The 17,332-nt window shown below is 36.5% G+C and overlaps 1 protein-coding gene across 1 annotated transcript in view; it reads right to left on the bottom strand.

Annotated features, from left to right (window-relative positions):
- Nucleotides 1-17,332, bottom strand: part of LOC124368717 — a 56,552-nt gene that overhangs the window by 16,763 nt on the left and 22,457 nt on the right. The window contains exons 6-8 of the mRNA XM_046826024.1: nucleotides 12,602-12,854; nucleotides 7,998-8,267; nucleotides 2,489-4,720 (exon numbers count right to left, since the gene is read on the bottom strand). Coding sequence (XP_046681980.1) covers nucleotides 2,489-4,720; nucleotides 7,998-8,267; nucleotides 12,602-12,854 — 2,755 coding nt within the window. The remainder of the gene's footprint in view (nucleotides 1-2,488; nucleotides 4,721-7,997; nucleotides 8,268-12,601; nucleotides 12,855-17,332) is intronic.

Raw genomic sequence — 17,332 nt, forward strand, 5'->3', positions numbered from 1 at the left:
CCCCCTAAACAAAGTGACGTGCATGAATACAACACCAGATATGCAGGAAACTATGTGTGCCAAGTGCCAGGTCACAGAACAGCCATGTATGAAAGGAAACCATTGTATGCAGGAGTGAAGATGCTAAACAAGATACCAGACCACTTGAAAGCTGGAGGCCCTGTGCTGACGAAGAGAAAGCTACAGAGATGGCTGCTAGACAAGGCTTTCTACACCCTAAATGAATTCTTTGCTTGGGGAGACCCCACATAACACTGAAGAAGCTTTTTCATTTCACTTTGACAGATTATACTAATTTGACGCTGTAACATTTCTTGAAGAAATTGTAATAAAGGATATTGTCTATTGTCTATTGCATTTGTATCTAAGAAATGCTTTCATTATATATATATATATATATATATATATATATATATATATGCCAAAAGCAAAAAAGCCGATGAGATCGGCTCATGAGTGTTTCCGAAAAGTGCTGAGGGTCAACTGTGTCAGCTTTTTGAATATATATTATACCAAATGTTGACATACGACATTGTACTTAGTCTTATTTTATATAAAATAAATTAAATACAAATATATTATCTATCTTAATTTTATTTGTTACAGCTGTTTGCCAACTATGAGAGACAACTTTTATGCAAATATACAGATTTGAAATATTTTGCACTAATATATAATATATATAATCATACTCAGTATTACAGATATTTACTTTTATGACACTTGATAAGTTGTACTTGTTCCTACTTAACCCTCCATCGGGCGCTAAACGGAGTTTTCCTCTGTGTATTTTTTACTATTAAAAATAGTACTACTTTTCTGATGTTGGCAGTCGTGTCCCGCAGTGTACTTCACGAGCATCTTTCGGGGAAGCGAAACAATAGCCTCCCGCTTATCTTTGTCAAAATCTGTCAGTATGAGGTCTACTTCCGTGCGAGCCTGGACGATTCCTCCGTGAGCGCCCGATGTCGTGTTTGTAGTCCTTGGACGAAATCTCCGTGAGCGCCTTATAGGGTTTAGTTTTTATGGAGTAATAATCCGTGTGCGCCTAAATGTCTGACCTGTGATGGTTTCTTTTTAAGTTTTACAATATATTTTATTTGAATTTTGTGAAATGGAGAATGAAGACGAGAGACTTGTCAGTACAGTACCCGTGTGCTAGGGAACATTTCAGTACTGTTTATGGAGTGAACATTGTCGTTATAAGAACCAGAAGGAAAATGTTTTGAAACTTTGTGTAGTGTTAAAAAATTTTTAGTAAAGAATAAATTTTGATTTTAGAATAATAATTGACATTACAATTGTATAATATCTCAAGAATTGAAGTAAGTTGTTTTTGTAAGAAGTTAAAAACTAAGTTAATTTCCATATATTCTTGCAGAAGGTTAAACATTTTTACAATTAATTGCATTATTCCTTAAAATAAATCATGTTGTTACTATACTATACAATAACATTTTTTTAAATTTCGAAATTCTTATTTGGAAAATTCATTACATAAGAGAGTAATTTTTATTTAAATTCTAAAAATGAATATATTACATTGTAATTAAATCAGTATGAATATTTAAACAAATAAAAACAGTTTAAACGACTATAATATCCATTATGCACTAACCTGGAGGAAACCTCCGTGAGCGCCTGATGGTGTTTCTAATTTTAAGCGCCCGATGGAGGGTTAAATAGGGCACAATGAAAAAGTTGCATACAAATGTATCAATATAAAAAAACTGAACCTTTTCTTTAAAACACGTAAAAAAATTAAATTTTATTGTATAATTTTTTGGTAAAAAAAATTACAGCTTATCATGTAAATAGTCATGGGGAGGAAGGTTGCTGAAACTAACCTGATTCCTACTTATGCTTAATAGCTGGTTGCTATCTTATTTCACCTATTACAATTTACATGGTTTTCTTGAAAACTGACAAAATTAAATAAATAAATAGAAATAGGATAAACCACATTTGCATAACCATAGTTTTTTAAAAGGTTTAATTTCGATGGAATTGAAACCACAGAGAATCAGATAGCATCACAACATGATAGTGAAGTAAGTGTGAAATATACTGTCTGGTACGTGTAATAGGATACATGTGTACTGAAAAAGATCACATATTGATCTAGAAATAAAACACCTAAAAGTACAATACAGACTCATTCATCTGTAAAGTATTAAATACACTATTTTGAAGCAAGTCTATTTTCCTATACATTAATATAAAGCTTATTAAACATTGATATTTGTACAGCATTTGATATTTCATAAAGCAATATGTACACTAAATGTTATAATTGTTCTACAGTTTTTATGATTATGAGGCTCTGTAACTTCAAGCAATTGATTTTTATTTACGTTATTACTCATTCCTCTTGAAAATTCAATATACCTTTTGAAAGTCAATATTTAAATTAACAATTTGACAGTTTTAATTTTAGTAGCACCAGTGCACGGTTTTAGTAAAATAATTTTTTAGAGTTATAACTTACCGTAAACAGAAGTTTCAGATTCATTTCCATGCCTGTCTCCGTTGAAGGGTTCCGTGGCCGGAGTCCGAGGGGTTTGCTGCACTCTGGACATATAACTCGTTCTATGGTCCTGTCTGCCGTGTTGGTAACCTTGATCACCAGAGTTCTTGGGGTGGACTTGTGAGGTGGGCTGATAATTCGCAGCGTACCTTCTCTCCACTGGCGAAACGTACATTTCCTGTGCACTGCTTTTACTATTTTGGTCGACTATAACTCTTTCAATTGTTGGTTGTGAAGATCCTTGAAAGCTAGAGCTCATAACTTGTTCCTTTGTTCTTTTATCTCCTGATTTTGTAGATTCATGATGACTGTGGCGATACTCTTGATTGAACACCCTCTTATCTCTGTAATACATATCGTATATGTTGTGTTTGAAGTTTTCTTCTTGTCGTTTTGAACCTTGATCTTGAGGGGTGAGTTGGAGGTTTTTATCTGTACCTTGCCTGACACCGGAAGACTTGTCCGGATGGTAAGAAGGATTAGTTTCTCTATGTCGTCTATCAATAGGCATTTTAGGGCCTGAATCTCGAGTGCTCTCGTGATGGTCCTGTTCTACAAGGCTTCTCTCATTCCTTACATTTCCTTCCTGATCTTGATATCTGCGTTCACCACTACATCGTGTCAGCTGAGATTCTTGACGTAAAAACCTGTATTCTTGTCCATCTGCTCTTTTATCCCTGGTCTTCCTTGCGTACCTCGGGTCTTCCTGAGTTTTCAATTTGTAATCCGGTTCTGTTTGCATTTTCTCTGAAACGTTTCTAGGATATTTCACTCCACTGGATTCATGAGAACTTAATCTAACATCAGTATTGGATGAATTAGGTTTGGTATTAGAAGAGTAAGACGGGAGTATCATATCTCTCGAGGAACTAATAATATGTACATGTCTTTGTTCTTGAGTTTTTGCATACACATCATCGTAATATCCTGACTGTTTATCCTGACTGGACAAGGGACTAGAGCGAGGTTTTTGGGCATTTTTTCCAGGTTCAACATAAGGGGGTGGTAATGCCTTAGGTACAATTCCATATACTGCAGAGGGATTTTGATTCAAGCCTTTAGAGTCATACACTACAGGTCTTGCATTTTGTAAAGGTGGGTTTTTCTTCATTTCACCTAAAGACTTCATTCTACTGTGCATCTGCACTCCAATTTGCTCTGGTCGTCCAGGAGGTGTTTTTGGAACCACACTTAGGGACTGACCCATGCCACTGCCACTTATATCTTGTCTACTTGCCAAATTTGTACTATCATAACTTCTAGGACTGAAAACACTCCTATCATTCTGGTGTTGACTTAATGGCTGTACTCTATTTTTGTCTTTGACATTTGTTTCTGTGATTTCACTTTTTGTGTTCAAAGGAATCGGTTTACCTGATGGTCTGGAGGAAGTTAGAGGGAACACTTTACTACTTGAAGAACCGTGATCTGAAGAAGCACTTACTGAAGAATCCCCACTGCTGTACACTTGTTCTGGTTGATGTAGTATTCCTGATCGGGTCATATTGGGGGACAAGAGAACTCTACAATCTTCTCTTTTAGGTCTTGGTGCCAACCTCAAGCTCATAGACTGGCTTGTTACTGATCGAGAGATAGCCTGCTGTTGGGATTTCTTAGGCTCCTCCCCTGGAGTAGAAAACAACTGATTAGCTGCAGTCATGACAGGTTGAACCTGAAAATGTAGTCGAGAATCTGGTGCAGTTTTCTTGGTGTCATTAGAATCGAGCTGAAGATTCGGTTTCGGGCGTAAGATGGGTTTTGTCGAAGTTATGTTTGGTTTCTCACGAGCACATCGCATGTCTATTGAAGTGTAACTTCGCAAGAGACCAGGTTTTTTGGGCATGGGCAACATGGACTCTTGAGTCTCCTTGCGCATCGCTTGGCGGAAGCTGTTCCTCCTCTCACGTATCCCCAGACCCGCGACAATGGAGTCCACGGACAAATAGTCGACCAGTGGCTGCTGAGTCTCTCCCTCTACCAGGTCCTTTATCTCGTCGTAGTTTGACTCAAGGCTGAGTCTACGGGGCAGATCTGTCTCGCAGGGTGGCGCACGAGGGATGGACAGCTTACAGCGGTCACCGGAACCTAGCACTCTCAATGACTTGCTGCGCTTGACAGGCAGAGCCGGTTTGGGCTGGGTCTGGGGCACTCGCAGGATCCCACGGTTAGGGATGGGTTTCTGGACCACAGGATCTAAACAAACAACAAACAATTCTAAAGGCACATTACTCTGAATTGAGGGCTCCATACAAGTATAAAGACATCTAAATTCCACTATACTATCTTAAAAGAATACTGGCTGAATGGTGATTGTGATCTTCAAAGCATAACAGGCTATAGATTTATGTTCATGGATCAACATAACCCCCTCATCAGCGGTAACTGCTGCATGGGCTGGATGGCCATGAATTTATCACTACTGATGGGCTCCATTTCTAACCTGTCCTTGGTCATCGTGCAGTATATGAACACCTTAATAATGTATGCAATCCCAGAGGTGTAAAAATTTTGGTTAGTAATTTAAACAGATTATCGATGTAATACAGAACTCACAGCAAGAGAAATATCTTGAAATTTTGTTTAATGTAGCTACAGTGGAAAGGGTTGATTCAATATGAATTTTGAGTCTAGTTCCAGTTCACCTTCCCCTTAGTGCAGCATCTGGAATCTGACGCTATTACAGACTTGACTTCTTGAATTTGGAATCATGTTTGTCTGAAGAGGTCCAAAATAAAGTAGGCGACAAGTAGCTCAAAACAAACTCTTTTGAGATGCTGCACTAAAAGGCATATGGACTTGAGCTAAACACAATATATACATTGAATCAAACCTTACCACCATAGCAATGTTATGTGTTATGAATTTGAGTTGGTTCAAGTCACAACTTATTCGTTAGATTATAGTCATGGACTACAAAAGAACATGATGTAAGGGTCTCATACATGTTGGAATATTTGGTTTGAACAGTTTGAATACTGTCTGACCGATCATCACATGTGCGGGGAAGTTGTCTAGATGAATACCTAGTTCATTGGAGAACTAATGTTATTTCTACCAGTCGTTGTCCAGTCAATGCCGCTGTGATGACGAGAACTGATGTGCATAGTAGATTCAGAAAACTGGCTATCTGCAGACTGGTAACAATATTAAGCTGAGTTTAGACTTGCAAATAAAGTTGCAAGAGAGTGTTTGCAAATACAGTCACATAATGTGAACAAGATAAGCAATTTTACTCGTGAGAACTGTCACAAATCCTTGCTGTTGGTGTACCGCTGGTTGTTGCGGGAGTCAATACGAAGTCTGTTCATACACGGCAGTGATGTCTCGGCAATGTTTATATTTGAAGTTTTAATAGCTGACACTGCTCTGCTCTCAAGTGCAAATAACTATCCAACAATGTTTGGGACAGTGGTCACGAGAGTTCTTATGTCTGTTTATACTAGCAATTATTACTGATGACTTACAAGTTGTCTCTGTAATGTTTGTATTGCACATACATAGAACACTTGATACTGGCTACGATAGACATGAGCAACATGGCGATACCACACAGTTACATGCTGGTAGACATCCAATTCCAGACATTATATTTTTCTCAGACCCAAACGCCCCCTTCTCGGCTGTACTTATTGTTGCAAATCCATATTTTCTTCTCCAAAAGGTGTCTTGACAAAAATCCAACTGACATTCTGGTGTACTCAAAAAACCGGACTGCATCTGTTATCAAACCATGAAACAGGTGATAATATAGACCAACTTGAAATCTAAGCTTGTTTATAAGGTCAACACTCTACATTTTAGGTTTGTGCAATTTATCTAACAAACATTTTCATCTTGTCAAAATGCTATTTTCACTCAAGAATAAGAGTTAGAGACAACTACGATCAGAGATCCATTTCGGTGATTGAATAAAACTTAAACAAAAAAACACTGTATATATTGCGGCTATTCCCCCTTTGCCGTTTTACTGCTTACAGCTATAGCTCGTATGGTGGCCAAGGCCCGAAATGAACAAACGGCCGAATTTAATTTTCCAATGGATTGTTATGTGTATAGAGACTCAAGATAAACTCCACTACACTAATGGAAGAAATCACCATTAGATCCGTGAACATATGTTGATCTTCATTTAGAGTTTCACGGACGTCACATAACATACAATGCATTAAGACTGATCAGGTCCTGATTCAAGGAAGTGTCAAATTATTTCTTGATTTCATAAGTTTTTAGAAACGGAAAAATTGTTTTTGAGATTTTCCCTGTTGTACAGGAAGGTTCATGGTTTATTCTTGGTTTTTTCCCTGTCAAATGACCACCCTGGATGTAAGAATTCGTTTTGAGCTTACTCGTTGTAGAATTTTTTTGGATCTCTTCAGATGAACATGAATCCAGAATCAAGGTGTCAAGTCTGTGACAGCGTCAGATTCTAGACGCTGCACTAAGAGGAAGGTGAACTGGAGCTAAATTTAACATTCACTTTTGATTGAAATGAATTTCTGCAACCTACAGACAAAAATATTTGGCCGCTAGTGGTACATATTTGAACCACATTTTTATTAAACATTCAAATATTTTATTACAAAATAAACCTGTTGTTATTTAAATATTTCAAGATTATTTTATGGCGTGTTAAGAGCTATTTACTATGACAATAAAGAGTTGAAAGGTTATAAATCTGGAATTATAATACCGGGATTGTTTCCTTAATAATTATGATATTAATAGAGCTGTCTCCAATTTTACAGTTAAAAAAATTATTGGCTGAATATTAAAAATCATTATTGAACATACCAAGAACAAAACTAAAACCATGTATTACAGCTGGTATAATTCTTTCAATTCATTTTTATGACAAACAACACTTAAAGGAGTAAAGAAACAACCATTTAATGATAACCAACAGGATAGATTTAACAGACATTCTATACATTGATTCGACATGTGAAATTCAACCACTACAATGATAAAATAAGTAGTCTTACATCAGTAGAGACAAGAAAGTTATTATTAGGTGTAAATGAATGTGGTAGTTGGGGACCAGATCCCAATAGAGATATTCTGCGATCACAGTGGTTCTGTCTTGTTGGACGTAGTAACAGAAGTGCATCTCTAAGATCACTCTTAGGTCTTGCAGAGATAGTGGATTCTGACCATAGCTTCTGCGTTCACACACAAAACACAAATACCACATGACAAACAAACAAGAAAACAAAATCAAACTGTCATCTTCTTTCACACATCTGTAATTTTATTCACCAGTGTCATTAACACGAAATTTTCAAAAACTAGTGAATACGGGCAGCTTACTCTGTGAGCAGCCTATATCTTGAAAGGCCATCCGGCACTTTGTAATTCTATGAAATGTCGAAAAATTCAAGAACAAAGTTTTCAGAAAATGAAAATGTCTTTAACAGAAAAGTTATGACAGTTTGATCTTGAATACCTTAAAACTAACAGGAAAATCACTTACTGGGCTGTGCAGGTGGCCGGACAGAGCCAAGCGAGTGACTACGCGCCACCTGACGAGAGTCTCGTGTGGTGTGCTGTCGCTCAAACAGGCTGCGCAGCGTAGCTATGCGGGGTGATGCCACATTTTCACCGCTACAGCCAGCTCGTTCTGCCAGCCTCTGTCGCTCGCTCAGATTCTCTACCTCCTTTGCCTGCTTGGATGACAGAGTCTGGAACCGTTTCTTTTGCGGCAAAGGAGGTGCTTGTTCCTTCTCTTTTTCATCTTGTTTTTCTAAAACACAAAATCACTATTGTCAATGCATGTATACATTGTTTAGTAGAATTAATTTTAAAACTAGACACTTTAAAATTTAGAACAGGTTTCAAAATTCACACATGACACTCCAAAAAAACCATTTATATATCAGTGTCACTCCTGATCATTTCTTCATTTGAGAATAGTGTATTGGAGTAATATGGAGTACATTGGTGGCTAGAAAAAGTCCATGTCATCTTTAATATGAGAAATTGTGGTATAATTCAGGAACTTGTGGACATACTAGAATTATTCAGGAGATAAGTGGAATTGGGGTTTTTGACACGCTATCAGAACAAATGATATTTAGATATTCTATAAATAGACCATTTGAAGTGAACATTCCTTCTAGAGAGGGTTGGCTCAATGGACGGAGAACTCTTCCTCATGTGACCCGGAATGGTAGAAAGACCGATCCAACATACAGAAGAGAACTTGGGTAGGGAATCTCAGGGGTGCACATCACTTCTTCCTATGATGAATATCCATCTGTACTTAAGGCAGACGTTACAGTTGTTTATGAGGATTGAAGAATTAGAGCCAAGGACAAGATTGAGTCACAGATAACCAGGAGGTCCTTGAAGTCCTATCTTCCTTTCAGGTCAAGGATCGTTTGGGATTTTAAATTTGCAGTCTCCAAGTTGGAGAGGATTAACAATATTACTGTTCCAGGCCACACTGGAATTAGAGATAATGAAATCACTGATGAATTGGTAAATACTGCTTCGTCAATGTACCACATTGGACCTCAGCTGTTCTGTGGGATATCCAGGAGTTACGCATGCCAGACAATCAATTCCTGAACAAAGGAGAGCACCAAAACAGTTGAACCAATTTCAGGGCTCAGGGTTAGTATACTTGCTATACACTCAATAAGAGATTTGCTTTTGAAGCACTACAGCTGAAGAGAGATGTGAAGGTAAGAAGATTTTTCGAACATTTGCTCAGTGATACAAGAAATCAGTATCACTACATTTGTGATCTGCAATCTGATCTCTTCCTCAGGTAGATAACTAACTTAACACATAACTACAATATAGGTTAAAATAAACTAATCACAACAGAGTGCTGTAAAACGCATAAATCAGAAATTGCAATAAACAAGCTCTATTATACAATCTATAAAACATGTACTTAACTAACCAAAAACTAATGATTAAAACTGAACTAAAGAATACAGGCCATAATAGGTCTGCACTCAATGGCCAACCAATGAAAACCGATCAAACTGTCATATTTTTTCAAACATCTGTCATTTTATTCACCAATGTCATTAAGGCTGTAACTTTTCAGAAACTAATAAATACTGACTGCTCAATCTGTGACCAGTCTATACCTTAGCTCAATATTAGCTGTGTCGCAACAATATATTAAAGATGAATTAAATTAAGGGATTTAAAAACATCCTTTATTGTCGCAATGTGTTTCAGAGTTGTAAAGATAACAATAATGTTTCTTAACCCTTCGCACGCTGTTGACAAATATAACCGCCAAATTTTACTTTGCTAGAAACGCTGTTGACAAATATATTCGCTTTTAAACATTGAGTTTATTATTAGGAGTAAGTAGTTCCCAGTTTTTCCGGTGGAGTGCAGTAGCTGCTGGAGCATAAATCCCTCAATAGAAAAACACAGTAATAGTTGTCCCCGCCTCACGGTTGTTCTCCAAGCTGCATAATCACGGTGCACTACCCATGCCACTGCCTGTTTTGCCAGACACTAGCGCTACTGACAAACTAACTCTTGCTCGGTTTAGTTCGTTCGTAGACTGCGAGTGGAACTCTTGTGCATACGTTGTCAAATTGGGTTTTTGTTATTATATTATTATATTAAACTGTGTACACGCAACAGTTTACGCAAGGAGACAATTTACGTGTGCGAGACATGCACTGCCCGGCCGAACCTGCACCCGGATACGTGTTTCAAGACGTACCACACATTGACGTTACCTTAAACACCGTGATGGCTAATTTTAGATCTTTTTATATCCATTAATGTTTTATTTTACATATAATATACATACTATACATATAATATACTATAATATAATATTATACAAGATAGTAAAATTTCGTTCAACATTTCGTTAAATTTAGTGTATTTATATTGTTTTATAAGTTAAATAAACGTATTAAAAAAATTATACTTTTTTCGTCCCCAAAAGTCTTTTTATATGGTAACAAACTCAAAAACAACATTAGCGTTGACTTTATGGAAAAAAAGATTTTGAGGTATATGTAGCATTTGGGTATGGTGGTGTGTCCCAAATTGCTGTAGCACGGGAAGGGTTAAATATTTCTTTATTACAGTATAGGTAAGTTGTAACATCATAATCCATTTAATAAATAAAACATTCTAGTATTAAAAAAGATAAAATAATGTTTTATTTATGAATTATTTTTATTAAATTTAAAAAATTTTTTAGACTTAGAATAATATTATTCAACTTTTAACCCTTTGAGTGCCGGTCACGTTTCATACATGCGAGAAATGCCAAGGTGTTTCTTGGCATAAAACACAAACAAATTTTTTATTTTTCAAGATATTAAGTTCAGTTTTTTGGTATTTTTACTTGAAATTAACTATACATAATGTGTAAACTCAAAACTATATTTACTTGACAAAAATAACTAAAAAGCATGTTTTACTTGTGTCTTCTAAAATCTTCAATAAAAAATCTAGTGTCTAAGTTGAGAATAGTATGATATTGTACATATATTTATGGGTCTACAGAAACAAATAGGTAGTCCCATTTTTCTTGTTAAGGTACAGTAAAATTTCCATTTTACAACACCAGTCCAGGTTTGTATATTTTTTGACCAATTTTTGTTTTACACATACAAAAAAAGTAAACATACACAGGCTGTCTGCATTGATGCTAGACCGAATCCCTGACCTTTGTTATACCACAGACTACCAATATATGAAACGTAAACATACACAGGCTGTCTGCATTGATGCTAGACCGAATCCCTTGACCTTTGTTATACCACAGACTACCAATATATGAAACGTAAACATACACAGGCTGTCTGCATTGATGCTAGACCGAATCCCTGACCTTTGTTATACCACAGACTACCAATATATGAAACGTAAACATACACAGGCTGTCTGCATTGATGCTAGACCGAATCCCTTGACCTTTGTTATACCACAGACTACCAATATATGAAACGTAAACATACACAGGCTGTCTGCATTGATGCTAGACCGAATCCCTGACCTTTGTTATACCACAGACTACCAATTTATGAAACGTAAACATACACAGGCTGTCTGCATTGATGCTAGACCGAATCCCTTGACCTTTGTTATACCACAGACTACCAATATATGAAACGTAAACATACACAGGCTGTCTGCATTGATGCTAGACCGAATCCCTTGACCTTTGTTATACCACAGACTACCAATATATGAAACGTAAACATACACAGGCTGTCTGCACTGATGCTAGACCGAATCCCTTGACCTTTGTTATACCACAGACTACCAATATATGAAACGTAAACAAACACAGGCTGTCTGCACTGATGCTAGACCGAATCCCTTGACCTTTGTTATACCACAGACTACCAATATATGAAACGACATACACAGGCTGTCTGCACTGATGCTAGACCGAATCCCTTGACCTTTGTTATACCACAGACTACCAATATATGAAACGTAAACAAACACAGGCTGTCTGCACTGATGCTAGACCGAATCCCTTGACCTTTGTTATACCACAGACTACCAATATATGAAACGTAAACATACACAGGCTGTCTGCACTGATGCTAGACCGAATCCCTTGACCTGTGTTATACCATAGACTACCAATATATGAAACGTAAACATACACAGGCTGTCTGCACTGATGCTAGACCGAATCCCTTGACCTTTGTTATACCACAGACTACCAATATATGAAACATAAACATACAAACGACACAATGATTGTAAGTGAAACTATTGGACATTGCAACATCCTAATAAAAGGCATTTTGGTTAACTATACAGCCTGTAATCTCGAGGAAACTGAGCGTCCGTATTGTACGGATGTTGGCACTGAAAGGGTTAAGGAAATTAATTAAACTTAATATATTCTTCATTACAGTTCTTTTTGGTTTTTTACTTTTATACATTTTTAATTAATTTGGCTGAACTTCCATTATAATACATATTTTTGTAATGATAAAATATACTTATTTTGCCCTTAATTGGTATAAAAAAATCAATAAATTACAAATTTACCCGCATGTTATACTTGTATACTTATAATTACATAATATACTTTGTAAGTAGCATTATAATGGTAAATACCTTCTGCCTTATTATTCTGGAATGGTATTATACTGTCATAGGTAGGTTCAGGGCTTGGACACTCGATGAGAGGCAGACCGTTGCAATCAATGTTCTCGTACGGGTGTGAGTCGATCATACGCAGTTGCTCTCGGAACAGCTCTCTGACCGCTTGGTGTACGAGCACATACTGTTCCTTGGTCTGAACCATGGCTATGCGCTGTCTTCGCATTTCCCTCACCAACGAGAGTAGGCTGAAATCCTTCGTTAATTTCTGTAAATCATGAACACTCTGTTGTAGTTAGCAATCAATCAAAACATGAGGGTAATAAGTTTGATTTAAATGTTGGGAGTGGAAACATATAATTTGTAGGATCAGTAAATTACCAATACTGAAGTTATTAATGGGATAGTACAGAAACTAAAACACTCATTATTTTTATTTGGATTCCTAAATATTCTGATTTTTAGATTTGTTAAACTTTACCAATTTTCTGATACTAGTAGAAACATGATAGTTAGACATCACATAAGAACATATGACTGAAGTATAATTGCCAGTAGCCATCTTGAACAAAATGTTTTTTAAGAAGAATAAATTTATAGCCTTGGTGAATTAGATTGTATAAACAAAACTATTAAGAGCGTTTACTAAAAATCCTTATAATTTCTTGCTAAAACTAAAGTGATTAAAACCACAAGAATTTCTACATAAAGCTAAGAAATACTGATTGTTAAAATTCCATGGTTATGTTAATACATATTAGCTCAGATAGTAGAATACCTCTCGTACTAGCCTTACTGCGTCACCATTTGATCTCCTATCTCAAGAGTTCTGAGTGCACGCATATCCTTAGCTCAGATAGTAGAATGCCTCTCGTACTAGCCTTACTGCGTCACTATTTGATCTCCTATCTCAAGAGTTCTGAGTGCACGCATATCCTTAGCTCAGATAGTAGAATGCCTCTCGTACTAGCCTTACTGCGTCACCATTTGATCTCCTATCTCAAGAGTTCTCAGTGCACGCATATCCTTAGCTCAGATAGTAGAATGCCTCTCGTACTAGCCTTACTGCGTCACCATTTGATCTCCTATCTCAAGAGTTCTCAGTGCACGCATATCCTTAGCTCAGATAGTAGAATGCCTCTCGTACTAGCCTTACTGCGTCACCATTTGATCTCCTATCTCAAGAGTTCTGAGTGCACGCATATCCTTAGCTTGGATAGTAGAATGCCTCTCGTACTAGCCTTACTGCGTCACCATTTGATCTCCTATCTCAAGAGTTCTGAGTGCACGCATATCCTTAGCTTGGATAGTAGAATGCCTCTCGTACTAGCCTTACTGCGTCACCATTTGATCTCCTATCTCAAGAGTTCTCAGTGCACGCATATCCTTAGCTCAGATAGTAGAATGCCTCTCGTACTAGCCTTACTGCGTCACCATTTGATCTCCTATCTCAAGAGTTCTCAGTGCACGCATATCCTTAGCTCAGATAGTAGAATGCCTCTCGTACTAGCCTTACTGCGTCACCATTTGATCTCCTATCTCAAGAGTTCTGAGTGCACGCATATCCTTAGCTTGGATAGTAGAAAAATATTGATAATATGTTGCTTTTGCCCTATTAATTTGAATAGCTTTCCAATAAAACAAAAAAATATATTTACCATTGTTTTAAGCCTATGTGCAAAATATGATGAAATTATGACACTATTCGTTGTGCACCATCTCACATTTTGTCAAGTGTCTTTGGAGTTATAAAGAAAGTTCAATATTAATATAATTAATTTGATAAATCAATCAATCAATCATTTATTGTCAGAACACAAAGTGTATAACAACGTCAACAGTTAAAGGATAAAAACAATCCACACTAACGTATAATTATTAAATACAAATACATTTTAAAAATACATCAACCCTTTAAATACATGTTATTATTTACTATATTCAAGATTAAAGTCTTTGGTCATTTTGTAAGACATTGTCAAAACGGTGAATATTTTGTTCAATAAAACTAGGCCTAATTTAAAATTACAATTTAACGGTCTAGGTTTAAAATTAACTAAAAATTTATAAAATACAGAGATGCCAAAGGACCAAAACCAGGTTGAAAGTTACCCTATATGTCAAAGTACTCACTTACACTATACAAGCATCTTTCAGTCAACCATAACTTAATAGCAATTTTAAACCTGTTTAGGGACATGCCTTTGACGTCACTAGGTAATGCATTGAATAACTTAATGCCCTGATATATAAAGCTGTTTTGAGTGCTAGAGTAATTATATCTTTTTGTAACAATATTATGCCTATTCCTTGTTTCATAGCCATGAATATCAGTTATATGTTGAAAACCATAGAGGTTTTCTTTAATGTACATTAGTGTAGAAAAAACATACATTGATGGGAGGGAAAGAATGCCTAATTGTATAAAATATGGTCTACAGTGAGTCAAATTTGGCAAACTGCAAATAAGCCTAATGATTTTTTTTTGCAAAACAAACAACTTATCACAATAGCCAGAGTTTCCCCAAAGGGTGATTTCATAGTTTAGCTGACTATGTACAAAGGCATAATACGCACTAAGCAGGAAGTCCCGAGTTACTTTATTTCTTAACTCTCTAAGTGGCAAGCGCCGTCTGAGACGTATGATTCACGCCGCCGCGCGAAGTGGCAAGCGCCGTCACAGCCGTCGCTTCACATTTAAGGACGTTGCTCCGCAACCGTCCATTATTTTTAGGCCTAGTTTGAACTATCGTATTCTCCATGATATGTCCTAAACATATCATCTAGTATAGCGTCTATTCATGTTACTAATGTTTGCTGGCTTGAATTATTCCGACGGTTTTCGTATGACCTGGCGGCAGACGAGAGAACAGCTGTCTACTCGTCTCGTCAGTGTTTTGTTTGGCGACTCTGCGTACTGTTATTGTCAGTATATTATTGTTTATCGTGTTGTTCGTGTTACCGGTAAATGTTTAGGTTATTCGTTCGTCATGGAAAATGTTGGGGTACTTTGGGATTATACTGACTACACCAGTATGAGGAACACAAACAAATAAATTTATAGAAAAAATACATTATAGAACGAAAAAAGCAACTCTTCAATTACAAACTTACAATGATTATTAATTGTTAATGGGTTTCCTGTGATGCCCAGAAAGCAGCAATATCAAGGATGAGCGAGTCTAGTTGATATCCGCCTTCAGCAGCAACTGCTGCCGACCGCAACGCATATTTTAGATGTAGGCAACTAGTCATGATCTTGTAAAAAACGAATAGGTAAATTCCAAATTCTCATAGTGTCATCCATCACCAATCTATTACACACACAGTAAAACACGGAAGTACAACAAAGCGACAGACACTTCGGCACGAAAAGTACAAGAATGCGGCGCACAAGCTGAACGGGCGGCGAGAATCTGTAGTCACGTTATCTACTAGATCGCTCGACTTTGACCTCTATCTAAGGATGGGGAGGGGTTTGCGATAAGACAATTCCTGTTTTATATTTACGAAATATACTGTGCTATGACAAACTAAGCCACTATTATACTATTATAGGCCCTACACTACTGGGAGGAAAAGACAAGCCCCTTCTAATGACTCGGGAGTAAAAAAAACCAGTTTATACATAGATTTAGTTTTTTCCCATCTAACTTTTTTGTTCTTGTAAATAGAAAAAAATGTATAAGAAGTAATTTGTTTAGAATAAAATTGTGTATATTCTGTGAATTTGACATTATTTTGTAGCTCCAGAAGTTTCAAAGTGACGGACAGTAGAACTTAAAAATTATTTTTTCTAAAAAAGTTTTTTTACACATCTACAATGATATTAATCTGAAAATAATGGTAAGGCACCAAATATTATATTTATTCTTATTCTATAGTTCATAAGGAAAACAAAAATATATGATGTTGCTAGGTTATCACTTAGATAATATTTTCTAAAAATAAGTTTAACGATCACGGCAATTTACCCAAAAACGGCCTGCCACTGAGACCACAAATGACCGCCACTTATAGGGTTAAAGATCTTATCAAGAATATGCCTTTTGAAATCTTTGTTGCCACATAATCGATATGATGTCTGCCATTTTAAATCACTCTGCAAATATATGCCGAGAAACTTGAGAGGAGGATCACAGCCCCCTTTATAAACATTAATGTAGTATACATTCTATAAAATTTCTATGTTTTGGAGATATCTTCAGATATAAAACAACTCATTAATTCGTAATAGATAATAGAAATCAGAACCGTTCCGAACTGAGGACACTATCAGCCGCATGTTCAGGGTTTGTCGGAACTGCTCGGCTCTGCCACTCTTTCTTTCCGTGGTGTGTGATCACCCCATCCAGGTGGCCCATGAGGAGCTCGTACAGCCAAAAATGTCCTTTTTTATAATAACTCGGAGGCTCAATGAGTTAAATTGAGGGTGTGAAACTACAAAAACCGATCCAAGGTCAGGATTTTCCACCTCAACAAATTCAGACCATGCTACATGTGCTGAAGCTGTTTTACGGATTTGGTGGCTAAATGTACGTAATGTTGAGTATATCCTATTGCAGTGCATTTATGTTTCAAGAATGTCTAAGGCATTTGCCACGTAGCTGCCTTAAAATCTGTCCATTCATCAGTGGTACCACTGCAATAGGTTCATTTAAGGACAATATATAATAATCTTACATACCTTTTTAAAAGAATATTTTAAGAATAAAAATGTTTCAAAAAGTAGCTTATGTTTTCTAT

Source organism: Homalodisca vitripennis, chromosome X, assembly GCF_021130785.1.
Source record: "Homalodisca vitripennis isolate AUS2020 chromosome X, UT_GWSS_2.1, whole genome shotgun sequence".
Classification (NCBI taxonomy): Eukaryota; Metazoa; Arthropoda; class Insecta; order Hemiptera; family Cicadellidae; genus Homalodisca; species Homalodisca vitripennis.